Source organism: Crocuta crocuta, unplaced genomic scaffold (genome assembly GCF_008692635.1).
Source record: "Crocuta crocuta isolate KB4526 unplaced genomic scaffold, BGI_CrCroc_1.0 scaffold228, whole genome shotgun sequence".
Lineage (NCBI taxonomy): Eukaryota > Metazoa > Chordata > Mammalia > Carnivora > Hyaenidae > Crocuta > Crocuta crocuta.
The window spans coordinates 1,916,326-1,930,949 of record NW_027532820.1 but is presented as its reverse complement, the minus strand read 5'-3'; the positions used below and the strand labels follow the sequence as shown (position 1 = coordinate 1,930,949).

General features: G+C 45.5%; 1 protein-coding gene across 1 annotated transcript in view; it reads right to left on the bottom strand.

Annotated features, from left to right (window-relative positions):
* Window positions 1-940: 940 nt before the first annotated feature.
* Window positions 941-14,624, bottom strand: part of PARP12 (poly(ADP-ribose) polymerase family member 12) — a 40,018-nt gene continuing 26,334 nt past the window's right edge. The window contains exons 9-13 of the mRNA XM_077781076.1: window positions 13,058-13,154; window positions 6,874-6,949; window positions 4,980-5,110; window positions 4,033-4,184; window positions 941-2,397 (exon numbers count right to left, since the gene is read on the bottom strand). Coding sequence (XP_077637202.1) covers window positions 2,072-2,397; window positions 4,033-4,184; window positions 4,980-5,110; window positions 6,874-6,949; window positions 13,058-13,154 — 782 coding nt within the window. The 3' untranslated portion in view covers window positions 941-2,071. The remainder of the gene's footprint in view (window positions 2,398-4,032; window positions 4,185-4,979; window positions 5,111-6,873; window positions 6,950-13,057; window positions 13,155-14,624) is intronic.

Below are 14,624 nucleotides of genomic sequence, written 5' to 3'. Positions count from 1 at the left end.
GAATTACCATCATTTTGACATTTTCCCATTATAGTGCCTATCTCCCCAACCCAACAATCTGTTGAGACTGGCCCCATCCCTCTCTCAAGTTTCTGATCCAAGTAGGTGTTCTTTCTGGCTTGCTTTCTCAAAGATAAGCAAATCCAGGGCCTCTGGGGCTGATGAGTCTTCACAGCTCACTTGCCAATTCTAGGACACATGCTCACCACCTACCTTTTTCCAGCCATTCCCACTCACACTCCCAAACGGACCATCCCTGCTGCCCACCACTCAGCTCCCAGCACCCAGGTGGTTAATGAGCATGGGATCACTTATATTTAAGATGTAGCAGGCAAGCGCCTGATTTAATGGTTCTCCCTGACACCTCTCTGGCCCCCCACACCTACACTGCAGTAGGACCATGACTTAATAAAAAAGCAAAAATTTCACAATTAGTCAGGACTTGGGAAAAATATTTTGGGGGCTCTGAAAAATCACACCACGTACAACCAAGTGACCAGCCCTGCGGGTGAGTAAGATAGTACTATTGTTTCATTCGTCTGGTCATATAATTCAGGTATTCTCTGTCTTGATTGGCTGACCTGTGTAAGGGGCCAGAGGACACCCTACCCCAGGTTCCCAAGATGGAAAAAACTGAGAACTTCAGGACAAAGCAAAGAAGTGAAGGTGTCACATGGAGTGGACACACTGTACTAAGAAGGTGGGGGGATGGGCAGGAAGGGTGTAGGGGAGGTGAGAAGCCCACTGCTGAGGACTAAACCCAGAGACCAACAGGTCCAGCCACCTCCTAACACGAAGCCACCCTGCCAGCCCCTCCACCCCCAAAGCAGAGCCAGCCAGTGCCCAGCAGACTCCCGTAATGTGCTGTGTGTGGAAGACACTCACAGAATGCACCCTCACACACATCTACAACACACTCTACGCAGTAATGAAATCTGGGTTTTGTGGAACTTGGAATTTATAGGGGTTGGGTAAAGAAAAAAATACAAATATGTAACTTTCACACATTTAACAGAGATGTATGACCTTGTGGCCACATACTTAGGGCCCACCCCTGCAACAGTTGTGGAGAAAGCCCCAGCAAGTGAGGGGCCCTGCACCCTCAGGTTCATCAGCCCCATGGGTAAGACTGCATACAGCCCCCGAGGGCAGTACCAGGGACTCTGTTATATCCCGACACCCAGAAAAGTGCCTGTACCCAGTAGGTGCTCGATAAACAGACACTGAAAAATGAGCTTTGCTAGTTGCCCACTTCAGATAAATTATTTTTTATTTCCATACTCTGTTGTGACATTTGCAGCACAGGTATTCAAATCTCACAGGGACATAAAACCCACATCTGGAGAGTGTCCAGTGTGCTTAGGAGATGTGGGAACAGGCATTGGTGGGCAGAGCCTGGGGGTCCTTGGCAAGACCATGTCAAGGTCATGTCATGTCATGACATGGAACCATGTCATGTCAGGGAACTGACCGGACCGCAGTGACACCGCACAGTAGCCACTTGCTCTAACCATGTGATATACGGGCCGCTCCAAGGCCAGAAGCCCAGAAGACCTGGCTGCCTGGATCAGAGCCAGAGCAACAGACACAGGTGACTACCTCCTTACTGATGACTACTGTGTCATTCTGACAAAAAAAATTAAATGAGATGCCACAGAGACCCTGAAAAAACCAAATCACTCACTGCAGACACAGAAACTGAAATTTAAAATCAATCCATAAAATAGTATCTAGAAACTCTGTGCCTGGTGCCCATCAGCCGCAGAGTCAACAGAGTGTAAATAATAAAATTTTAACACACTACTAAAAAGCAGTAATAGGCCCACCTACAATCACTTTCAGTTAGTCTACTAATGAGCCCAAAAGTGGCTTAAAACCAAAACCTATCATCAGCAAGAGATTAAGAACGTAACTTCATCAGGAAGTCAATGTTAAATGAACAGTTCATTAAAAGGTTTTCTGTTTAAAAAAAAAAAAGAGAGAGAGAGAGAGAGAGAGAGAGAGAAAACTTTCCCAAATAGCTACTCCAAGGAGAATAAGCCTTAAAGGCACTAAAAGCATCATTGCACGCTCACTGCCAACCGCCAAAGAAAGATGCTAAGGAGAAGAAGGTGGAGGCCCCTGACGCAGGCTTGCTGGAGCTGGCATACTGGATGATGTACTCAGGGTAGATCTGGTGCTTCTCGAAGATCACGAAGATGGAGGGGTCGGACATACTGTTCACACAGCTGTCATAGAAGACGTTGCCGTGGCCCTCCTTGGCAGGGGGGCGGACGAAGGAGGCGCAGCCTCGGACGAACTCCCCGACCAGCACCCTGGCCAGGAACATCGTGTGGGCCTTGGTGTCGGATTTGCTGTAGTGGTGGGAATACGCTGCGTCGCGGGCAAAGTAGCTCCCTGCAAGGACACATGCGGGCTCAGCTGGTATTGGGTGCACACCGCAGCCTGGAAGGGGAGGCTGGGGCGTCCTGTCAACCAGGCAGAGCCGATGGCCTGCGTCCTTTGGTCGCCATAACCCCGGCCTCCCAGCCTCCCTCATGAAGGCCAGCAGAGGTCCTCAAACTCTGAGATGGAAAAATCAGGTTCTGACTCTGTCCCTCATATCTGAAAGGTCCCTGGGCACATTACTACTTAACCCCCAGATCTCAGCTTCCTCAGCTCTAAACTGGGGCTGTCATGTCAGCCACGCAGGGTTGGTGTGGAAAGGGAACAAGACCCCACATACGGGACGCTGGACCCTGGAGCCCAGCACAAACAATGATGAAGCCCATCGAACAGGAGCCTGCACTGGAGACCACCACACACACAATCGGAAATACTTCCCACCACTGGCTTTCATCCATCCCGACCACAGCTGTTTCTACATCCAACTACAGCTTATGGACAAGTGATGGGGATCAGAAGAGAAGCTGCTCACTACAGTGTCACACTGTAGGAGATGCTTCAATCTAGCAACCATGTCATGGTCACAGTAAAGAATGTCCTTGTTCTTAGCAGGAGCTGAGAGGGAAGGGGCACCATATCTGCCATCTACTTGCAAATGGGTCAGGATAGAAAAAGCCAATGTGGCAAAGTGTTAAAGCTGATTAATCTAGGTAAAACTTATGCTGGAGTTTAAAAAATATTATTCTTAGAGCGCCTGGGTGGGTCAGTCGGTTGAGCATCATGACTCAGGTCATGATCTTGCAGTTCATGAGTTCGAGCCCCGCACTGGGCTCTGTGCTGACAGCTCAGAGCCTGGAGCCTGCTTCAGATTCTGTCTCTCCCTCTCTCTCTGTCCCTTCCCTGCTCACTCTCTCAAAAATAAAAAAAATAAAAATATTATTCATGAAACTTCCCTGTGAGACTGAAATTATTTCCAAATAAAGGTTTTTTGAAAGTTTTTTTTTTAATGTTTTATTTATTTCTGACGGGGGGGGAGGGAGAGAGAGAGACAGCATGAGCAGGGGAGGGTCAGAGAGAGAGAGGGAGACACAGAATCTGAAACACCCTCCAGGCTCTCAGCTGGCTGTCAGCACAGAGCCCAACACAGGGCTCGAACCCACAAACCATGAGATAATGACCTCAGCTGAAGTCAGTCGCTTAACCGACTGAGCCACCCAGGTGCGCCCCAAATAAAGTTTAAAAAAAAAACACAGGAGAACAGAGAACTCCCATTATAGGTGGAATGGCATGTACACAAGCATACCTGAGCTGTTCCGATTCCCACTCTAACGGTCAGGTGGGCACAGTCTGGGGCCGGACACAGGGCTGGGAGGGCACCTGCTCTCTTTGCCCCACTCTTGCTCACTGTTTCCAGAGCCTCCATTCCATAGGGACACAAAACCCAAGCTGCTAAACCTAGGGTCAGGCTCCTGGCTGCACACAGATATCAAAGGTGCCAAGAGCTGGGTCCATGCCCCACTGATTTTGACCCAGCTCATCAACTCACACTGGCTCCCCAATGCTCTCCATCAATTTGCTTTAAAGTGGCCTCCTAGGCCCAGGGAGGGTAAAGCTGGGTTCTGCCAGCAGGGCCACCTTCGCCCTTACCTTTGCCATAAGAAGTACCGTGAAGACCACAGACCCTCCAGTCAAAGTTCTGCTGGCAGATGGCATCAACAAAACCAGCACTGGTGCCATGGAACAGCTGCCTCTCATCTACCACCTTCCCTCCGTTTCTCTTCTGCATCTGCCCTTTTTGCCTAGAATCATGTGAGAGGAATGTTGGAGGCAGAGGGTGCTTGTTGCCGAATACAGGCCACTTGACCCAACACATTTATTAGAAGTAGCATGAGTCCAAGCCCATGAAACCGACCACGGACCAGGGAAAGAGGGTGAAGAGCAACTTCCCAAGCAGACCAGCCCTTGGAAAGCAGACATACTTCTTCCTCGGCACCTTGCTTCTGCAATGGAACTCTGGGGGAGCTGAAGGATGCTGGTCAGCGGGGACCACCCCTTTCCCCCTCTCCTGTGTTACCCTGATTTCATCACTGGGCCCAGAGTACAGATGACACTGCTCCGACCCCCTTTCTGGGGACAGGTCAGCAGGATCCCAGGCCCGCCACGGTGACCTACTGCAGATCTCCTCCCGACACGGACAAATCCCTTGGTGCCCAAGAACATGCTAGTCCTCAGGCACAAAGGTAAGGCCCCCGCTCTGTGGCTATCAGGACAGGATGTCTCTACTCCTGAAAGTGTGGGTGGCTTCCATTGACCAGTCCCACTCATCTTCAGGCAGGGAGGCAAGTACTGGCTTTGTCATTAGGGCAGCTTCAGTCCCCCTGCGAGAGATGTGCCCGCAAGGAGTTATAAAGATGGTGAGATGGGGAGGAAAGCAGGGACACAGCTCTGGATGCCATCACCACCAGGCAAGCAGTGGCTGCCATCTCAGATTGCCCCTGAAACCCAGGACACGTTTGGCAAGCAGCTAGCCAGCCGACTGTGTATGTATCGGAGGGGACAGTCACCAGCCCACCAAGAGTGAGGCCCCAACGCACCACTGGTAGACTTCCCAGAGGGCCAGATTTTGGACTCGCTCGATCTTCTGAACAAAGTAGAAAGGCAGTGTACGGTTAAAGAGGTTCCAGACCTTTTGATATTCATCTGATGCAGAACTGAGGACGATCTTCTGCAGGGAGCAAATATTTTTTCTGTTATCATCAAAGCAGAGGATATATATCAATCCCTTCCCAAGGCTGCTCAAAACACACCAGAACTGCAAGCAAGCCCAGACGGTGATCACCACCCTCCTCCCGTTGCTCAGAGGTGTACTCTCTCCAGGCATGGGATGTATGCAGTTGTGGTCACTTCCCTTCTGTCCACTGTGAAACCCTCCAGAAAGACAGGCAGGTGATGCTTACATCAGCACCACCCTGGGTGTCCCCAGAACATCCCTGCTCCTCCTCTGTACCCACACAGGGCAGACTACATCGTCTCCAAGACCAGAATTGGTGTCAGTAAATGTGTGGCACACACGTCTGGGGGAGAGGAGGGTACCCCTGTTAAAGCAGGCTCGGGCTTCCGGGCAGCAATGCATCAGGAGCACTTGGGCTGGCAGACAGGCGCATAGCAACTCAGAAGCGCAGGGAGGCTTGCAGGGTGGTGCCTGGCTGCTGCGTGCTCCCAGCTGAGCCTGCCTCTCCCTTGCTCTGAGAAATAGCACTGCCTATGGGCCAGGAGGGCTCCTAACCAAGGGCAGCTGACATTTACACAGCGACCATACACAGATTCTTGCACCTGCAGCCTGCACCTAACCAGCCACCCTGTTCCCGGCTCCACAGGGCTTGGCTCAGTGACAGCCTGTTTGGGGACCTGTGAGGAATCCCTCTGTACCATGCCCTTCCCCTTAACCTGAGTGCTGTCTGAATGTCCATGAGCTTCTGCAACTGGAATTCTGACTCTGGTTTCCCTGGTCCCATCCCAGGAAGGACACCAAACTCCTCTCCCTTGAGTATGGACCCAGCCTGCCCCTCCCAGACCAGACTGTCAAGGGCTCCCATACCTGTCACTGCCTGCAGCTTGGCCCCACAACCAAGCACTCCACAGCATGGTCCTGATGTCACTGCTTCCCAGTGTCTACACTTGCCCTCTATCCTGACCCAGGCTCTCTCCCTACACAGTTTCCATCCACCTGTGTGCTCCGCTCCTACCTCTGCCTGTACAAGCACCAGCCATGATTTAGGTGTGGACCCACTAACACCTTCCCTGTTCCCCTCAGTATGATCACCTTATCCCACAGTGCTGAGTCCGGCTGTGCAAACCCGCCCAGCCCTTTACATGTGTGTCTGTGCTGCTGGGGTCTGTGTGCTCTGTGCAACTTGAGGAGTCACCTCAAGGCAGAGCTGGTCTGCAGTTTTCCGCAGGAGGCTACCCGCAGAGGGCAGTCTGAGGGCCCCAAGGACACAAGGCAAGACGGACAGTGGTTGAGTATCCCACAGGCCTCAATGTAGCTCTTGTTAGCTGGGCTGGCAGGCCCTACATGAGCCATGTGAGTCGCTGGTCTTTGTCTTCAAGTACCTAGCACCTTTCAACAGCAACTGCCCCTCTACACATCCCTTAACATACTCAAATCCACCCCTGGTTTTGATTTCTTGCTTTGTAAAACTAATACATATTGGCTGAGCAGCTGTTAAGCTCCTTATTTCTGCCCTTTCCAGAAATTTCCAGGTCATCATGCTCCATCCATAATACATCCTCTCGCCTTGGGGCCACAACCATCTACTTGGTGGTGATCTAGCCTTAAAATCCCCAAGACATGAAAATAACAAAACCCCACACAGCTCTTCCCATCTCCTCCGGCCAGGCCTACACCTTCCTCAGCAGTGGAATCCGTTCACACACTATGTCTAAGAACGCCCTCCTCCATGGACCAGAGCAGCACGAGTCCCATACCTTGAAGCCAGGGTCTGGCAGGGCTGAGGGGTCCCAGTGGTCTGGGATGCTCTTTGGGCCTTGAAACTTGACACTGCTACAAAAGGACAACAAAAACACAGACATCTTATTCTTAGACTCAAGTAGATCTACCATAGGCGGTCCCCACTCGCTGGTACCACTGGTCTTGGATCTCAGAGTATCATTTTGTGAAAGCAGGTAGAAGGTGAGGAAGCACTAAACACACTATCCACCATGTGGGAGCACGTCTATTTTGCTCATGTGGCCAAAACCCAAATGATCAGGCACAAGGGTTCCATTTCTCACCTGGATCCTAACTCTTATATGCAAGGCAGAGAATAACTGACTAGAGCAGCATAAACTCTCATCCATAATTTTAAAATTTAAAGGGCTCCAAAACCTTTTTCAAGCAGCCTCAATTATGTGTAATTGGCATACAAAAACATTTTTTAAAAACATAAAATTTATGTCAAAACTCATTTGGCAGTAGAAATCTGATTGGAACTGCTAAGAGACTACTTGTGGTCTGTATATACCCTCCTTAAATTGACTTTTTTTTTATGTTTTCTTGAGAGCTAGAGAGAGAAAGCACACGCACAAGTCGGGAAGGGGCAGAGAGAGGGAGAGAGAAAATCCCAAGCAGGCTCCATGCTGTCAGTGCAGAGCCCGACGCGGGGCTTGGTCCCACAAACCATGAGATCATGATCTGAGCAGATATCAAGGGTCAGACACTTAACTAAGCCACCCAGGTGCCCCAACTACACTTAATTTTTACCGCTGCAACACTAGGATGTTTAATTACAGGTTTCACATAACACAAGCACCATATGATCTTCCAGAAAAATTTTTTAAAAAGATGGAGTTCTAAAAGACACATGACCTCCCCCAATTTTTTTCTTAAACTAAGACACGTGACACAAAGGGTCTAGAAACAGACTGTGAAGCTGTAATTCCAAATTTTTCTGACTCCATTCAGAATGGTCTGTTCTTCCTACAAAAGATATACCTTCTGTTTCCACTGGCATAAGACATGTACCTTCGTCCCAAGCCTCAAAGAATTTCCACAAATAACTTTCCTAGGAAAATAGCAGTTTAAAAATAACTAACCAAGGTCCCATGAGCAAGAATCAGCCAGAAACAGACCATCAAGACCAAAGATGCTGAAATTATGAGGTAGATTATAAAACAATTATTCTTTCTATGTTTAAAGAAATAAAAGACCAACTTTAAAAATATATGCAGGGAGCTAAACTATAAAAAGATGCGGAGGATTTGAAAAAGAATTAGGAGAAACTTCTAGAAATGAAAGATACACTCCTCACTAAAAGTGAAAAACAGGCTTAAGAGCAGGGCAGACCACCTTAGGAGGGAAGAGTGTGTGAGCTGAATGAGATGCTAAGTGGTAATTCAGAATGTGGCCCCACAATGAGATAAAAATGTGGGGAAGAGGCTGAGACAGAGAAGGGGGGCGTGTCAGATTCTGGTCAGAAGCAAACTTCCAAAAAGAGAGGAAGAGAGGAAAGGATGGAGGCAATCTTAGAACAAAGGAGACTCATGGACACATAGGTCTAAGAAGCCCCAAGAATCTCCAACAGGATAAATAAAAGCACATGCCCAGCCACATCGAGGCAAGCATGCACAAGAGCAAGACCAACGAAATCTGCAAAGCAGCCAGACGATAACCAGAGGGATTCTGGGAAAGAAGCTCCAGTTAGACTTACACCTGATTTCGCAAAAGCAGCAATGGAAACTCGACAGTGGAGTGAGCTCTTCGGCGTTCCAGGAGAAAATAGCCACACCCCAAAATTCTATAGCCAGTGAAACTATCTTTGAAGATTTAGGACAAAATAAAGATGCACTCAGGCAATCAAAAACACAGAGTTTTCCAACAGATTCATCTAAGATAATCTGAAATGACAAAGCGGTAAAATGTGAGTGAATCTAACAAAACATTCATAGTATAAAATAACAGTATCTCATGAAGTTAAAAAGCAGAGGAAGATAATGGAATCAGGTATATGAAAGCCCTCATATTAGTTGACAGAAGCACAAAGATACTGACTTGACCTAAGAACACTTTTAATTCCTAAGGTGGCCAAAAAAAAAAAATAGTAATACAGTGTATAACTCTTCCAAACTAGAAGGGGAAAAAAAAAATCAGATGTCAAAAAATATCTACAAGGAGGCATAAAAAAGAAAAAATAAGACCCAATCACATGAATAAAACATTTTTATGGAAGATATAAGGACAGTAAGAAACTAAACCAGATAGCTGTTGTGTAAATGCCATTTCAAACTTTACTTTAAATTCTTTAGAACTCTGGAATGTGGAGATCACATTCTGTGACCCTGTCATTCATGTAAATAGAGAAGTTGTTTCTCTTTTTATTTATTTATATTGAGAGAGAGAGAGTGTGTGTGTGCGCGCGCGCGCATGCATGTATGAGCAAGAGGGGGAGGAGCAAAGAAAGACACAAAGAGAGAATCCCACGCAGGCTCTATGCTATGAGCACAGCACCCAATGCAAAGCTCAAACTCATGAACTGTGAAATCATGACTTGAGCTGAAATCAAGAGTCAAGACACTTAACTGACTGAGCCACCCAGGTGCCCCAAGAAGTTGTTTCTGAAAGTGACCTACTCTAAGAGTCCCAGTCGGCCATGGAGGTCCAAGCAGACTCGCCTGCTAGAGTTACAACAGCTGGCTACTGTCACATGGGTTAGCAAGAAAAGCCACAAACTTCACTGCAAGGACACTGTGTGACTCTCAGGTTATGCAGCAGAGAGATCCTCAGTCATATCCTAGTCTGAATTTAACCAAAATGATCACTGTTATTTCTGATGTGTGGTGTCTGTCTGTGGCCCCATGAAAACAACATTACAGTGACAATAAAAGGCATCCATTTTCAGAAAGGAGACAGATTTTTTCCAAACTGTATCTAAGGTAGGCTCTGGATAGGGAAAGAATCAAATATAACTTTCTGAAGTAGAAGCAGCCACAGTTAACTAAACTCTAAATCCAGAAGCAATACATAGAAGAGACAAAAACATTTCACTAAGAGATAAAAAATAAACATTTCTGCACGGTAAAATACTTCATAAACAAAGCTGGCAAATAACAAACCAAGAGAAAAGGTTTGCAATTTGTATAAGAAACTGAGTGATGGTGAGCCTGGGTGGCCCACTCGGTTGGGCATCTGACTTTGGCTCAGATCATATCTCACTGCTTGTGAGTTAAAGCCTCACATCGAGCTCTGTGCTGACAGCTCGAAGCTTGGAGCCTGGAGCCTAATTCGGATTCTGTCCCTGTATCTCTGCCTTTCTCTCAGCTCCCACTCATTCCCTCTCTCTTCCTCTAATATAAATAAACATTAAAAATTAAAAAAAAAAACAGTGATCTCCTCAAAAGAGAAAATGCTCTTAATATTTATGAAAAATACCAAAAGTCTGACAGAAAATTGGACAAAAAGACAAGCTGTCCAGAGAAAAAGGCAAATGGCTATAACGAGTTAGGAAAAAATATTAAACCTCACTCATAAGAGAAAGCAAATTAAAATACACTGGTATACCCTTTGCCATTCACAAGAACAGCAAAAGTCCAAGAGCTTGATGACTTACCAGTTGGCAAAGCTGAGGGAAACAGGCACGTCAAGGATCCTGGGGCAAGTGCATAAAGGTTCAACCCCATCAAGAGGAACCTGCATTTACCTTCTAGGGCTTTAACCTCCATGAATACGAAACAGCACGTACACCACACCATCCATTGTGGCATTACACTCGTGACAGTAAAAAATCTAAGAATGCAAAATATACCTCTAAAAGGGACAGATTAAATAAACTAGGGTATGCACACGTGATGGAGAGCCATGAAGACAAAAACAGAGTTCAGAAGACTTCAACATACTGAAAAGGAAAAATTATTTTTAAGTGGAAAGAAAAAGGTACAAAACAGTACATTTAAAATGTTACCTTTAGTGCAAGAAAGAGGAAATTAAAAAAATTTTTTTTAATGATTTACTTATTTTTGAGAGAAAGATAGAGACAGCATGAGCAGGGAAGGGTCAGAGAAAGAAGGAGACACAGAATCTGAAGACAGGCTTCAGGCTATGAGCTAGCTGTCAGCACAGAGCCCGAAGCGGGGCTCAAACCCACGAACCATGAGATCATGACCTGAGCCGAAGTCGGACGTTTAACCAACTGAGCCACCCAGGTGCCCCAAGAAAGGGGAAATAAGAAAATACTTTTATGTATATGTATTTGTTTATTTTTGCAAAAAGAAACATAATAAAGATAAACCAGAGACTTACACAAACAAGTACTCATTGTGTAAACTCTGGTGATAGCGGCAGGGAGGATACAGACCACTGAGTGAGTATACCTTTTACTTGAGTTACTAATACCTTTTCCCTCTAGCCTGTATCAAACTCTTCTTGAAATGACTGAGCTCCACAAATAGAACCCCTAAGGTCCATCTGTGACACCCTAGAAGAGCCAACAGAGAAACCACCGGTTCTCCATGAAACGGCTAACAACACTGGCTACAGGCCCAGCTCAGACTGGTACTGTAGTATCACTTGCCAGCCAGGCCCCTCGTCCCCATTATGTGGCCATGTGGATCGGAGAGAAAGGACCCTTTCCCCAGCTCCAATCCCAGCACATCTGCACCAAGCCTAAAACTAGTGGTGCAGAGGGTGCTGGATCAGAGCAAAGCTCGTAAGTATACAGCCATCAGCTGCAGGAAGGCCTTCTCCTGCTGAAATGCTTATACAGCAGGGCACTACCCTAATGGCTTCTGGCAGCTGTAAGGGAACCCGCCCTGAGGACGAAGCTGGCCTGTTAGTGCCTGCAGTATCCATTTTTGGTTTTTTGGTATCCGAAGAGATTCAAGTCCTGAAATACATGTATTTTTATTGGTATTAATTCCATTAGTTTTCTATTATTTTAACTTTTTAAAACACTCAAGTCTAGGATTCAACTAGTCAAGTGAAAATAAAAACTGATGAGCCAGCTTCGAATCTAGACTGGCCTGCAGATCACAACACACAGCCTTGTAATTGTGTATCGCCAATCTTCTACCTACAAAGATAATTCTCTGGTTCAAAGCATTTCCCAACAAGTGGAATATGGATGACAGTAGTCAAACTGCTACAGGTAGGTGACTTGGCATTAGAACTGCCATTCATACATGATGCAAATGAAGAATAAAAAGCAACATGCTTTTATTAAAAGCAAAAACCATAGCTCACTACCAACAAAAAACTCATTCTAAAGACAAAAAACCCAAAGAGCTATTGAAAAGATCCCTTCCAAATTATAACAAAAGATACAATTACGTGAAGACAGAAACATAGAGAAAATATTATGAGTGACATTATTACTATTTCCTAACTATTCTCTCAAATCAGTCTAAAGTCAGGGAGAACTTTCTTGGTTCCTGGAAAAATCTGCACAAGAGTACCTTTATGACTCAGTAACATGACTGGCACACTTACAGTTAAAATATCTAATTATGTGATTTCTTCCCCGGTGTCTTGAGGTTTTTTTCCCCCTATTTTACATTGCGTTTGCTTTGTCACTTTAATGCTTTATTAAAAATTAATTAATCTGGGGGTCCTTGGATGGTTCAGTTGGTTAAGCATTGACTTCAGCTCAAGTCATGATTTCAGTTTGTGAGTTTGAGCCCCACATCAGGCTCTGTGCTGACAGATCCGAGCCTAGAGCCTGCTTCAAATTCTGTGTTTCCCTCTCTCTCTAACCCTTGCCTGCTCACGCTCTCTCTCTCAGAAACATTAAAAATAAATAAAAATTAATTAATATGCACAATTAGTATAAATAAAAACATTTACCTCTATAAACCTGGGTTATATTTTATACTCTTATAATACACACAAATACTTCTCCACCCGAAATGTGCTAGGTGTATACCCTGATTCAGGTTCATGAATTCTCAGACCAAATTTTATGGAACACTGATATTAATACCAGCATTTTGATATCACATGAAGGCAAGTACAGAGTACATGAAGAAGAATTGGGCAGAGATATGTAGAGGAGAGCTGGGCAGAGACAGAGTGTGAGGGCTTTCAGTTATAGAAGCCAACAACCCCCTTACTGTGCGGGCCAGTCTGACTAGGTTTTCTGTGCACAAAGCACAGCACACCCCAACTGACACACATGCCACCTACCAGGTTTGCTTCACCTTCACCTCCTGAGGAGACACATATTTGGGTCTCCGGCAAACCCTTCTGACTGTGCCATACACCAGGTTTTTCTGAACAAAGGCTGAAAGAAAAAAAAAATGTATATACACACACAGGACAGCAAGGTTTTATAAACACAAACTAAATGGGCTGGAAAACTAATCCAAATGTGTAAAACATATAATCGGTCTGCTAAAAAATAAGGCAATTTTCACACTTAAAATATCCATAAAGAAAATAGGTATCCTTAGGAGACTGAGTTTAATGAACACATGAATGATGAGTAATTGACATATCAATTATACATGAGTACTTTTAAATTGTTCCTTCCAATCTTGTTTAAACTGTTATTTTGCTTAGCAATTTTTCCCAGCTTGGATAAAAAAGCTTCAGCCCAGCCTGAAACCAAATTACTACCTCTTGAGCCAGTGGGATTTAGAATTAATATAATAATTTTACTCTTATGACTTTTTTTCTTAACTTGACTAAACTGATTTCATAGCAGTATTTCTCAATCTCTTAAACTTGTACCATCTTTAATAAACAAAATTCTTGCCCCATGCCCACCCCAACACCCTCAGGGTAATCCTTAGAGTTAGGGGGACATGGACCCTCAAGCTGAAAAATCACAAATGCCTAGGAGTTAGATTACATGTCCTTACCCACCAGGAAAACCCTGTCAAGTCTTACTTCCTGTACTTGGAGTACAAAAACAATTCTTTTCATTTAAAAATCATTTTAATGTTAATTTTTAGGTGTGTATAACTTAACGTCACTGCATTTGAACCTGTGCTGGGTGATCACCTAGATGTGTATCCCTCATGATGTAGTCCAGGTGGTCATCAGGAGCAGGCACTCCTGGGGGGTCCCCCACATTCTAATCAAGAGCCCATAATCCAGACATGGCTACCACGACCCCTACTGTTGTCCATCACTCAACTCCCATCAATAATTAGCACCCTTACATGGGTTTTTATTGGCCTGTTGACTGACATCATGATGAATCTCAAATGGGCTTTCACTGGTGAAATTATTCAAGACATGAGGACTGGCTAAATATATGTCAGACCCATTCCCGACCCTCCTGCGGACCGGAAAAGTGAGGCCTTTTCTCTAATTTACCTTTACCAGGGACACACTAGGCTAAGTCCTAACACAAGCCTGATCTTAGGGATTTTACCCATCAGTTGCCAGCTAAGAGATGTCAGAATTCTGCCTCTGGAATCTTGCCCCTGGCAGTGGCTTTGAGCAGTCCTTTTAACAAGAGTCCCTAAAATGATAATATTGACTGTTCTTCCTCTTTCCCTCCCACCTCCCTGAGGCTTCCTCCTCCTTTTCCAGTTCTACAGTACAAATCACCTGACCTATTGTTTCTTAAATGTACTTGTTTAAGTACATTTAAATGTTACAGTTAAATGTACCTAATAATATTTAGTTCATCAATGTGCCTGGCAGATTTGGGTCTGAGACTTGCTTGCACTACACCTCTCAGTGAGGCACTGAGACAGGAAGCTAAGTCACCTCAAACTACTTCTGTGGCTGCTGTTCTCCA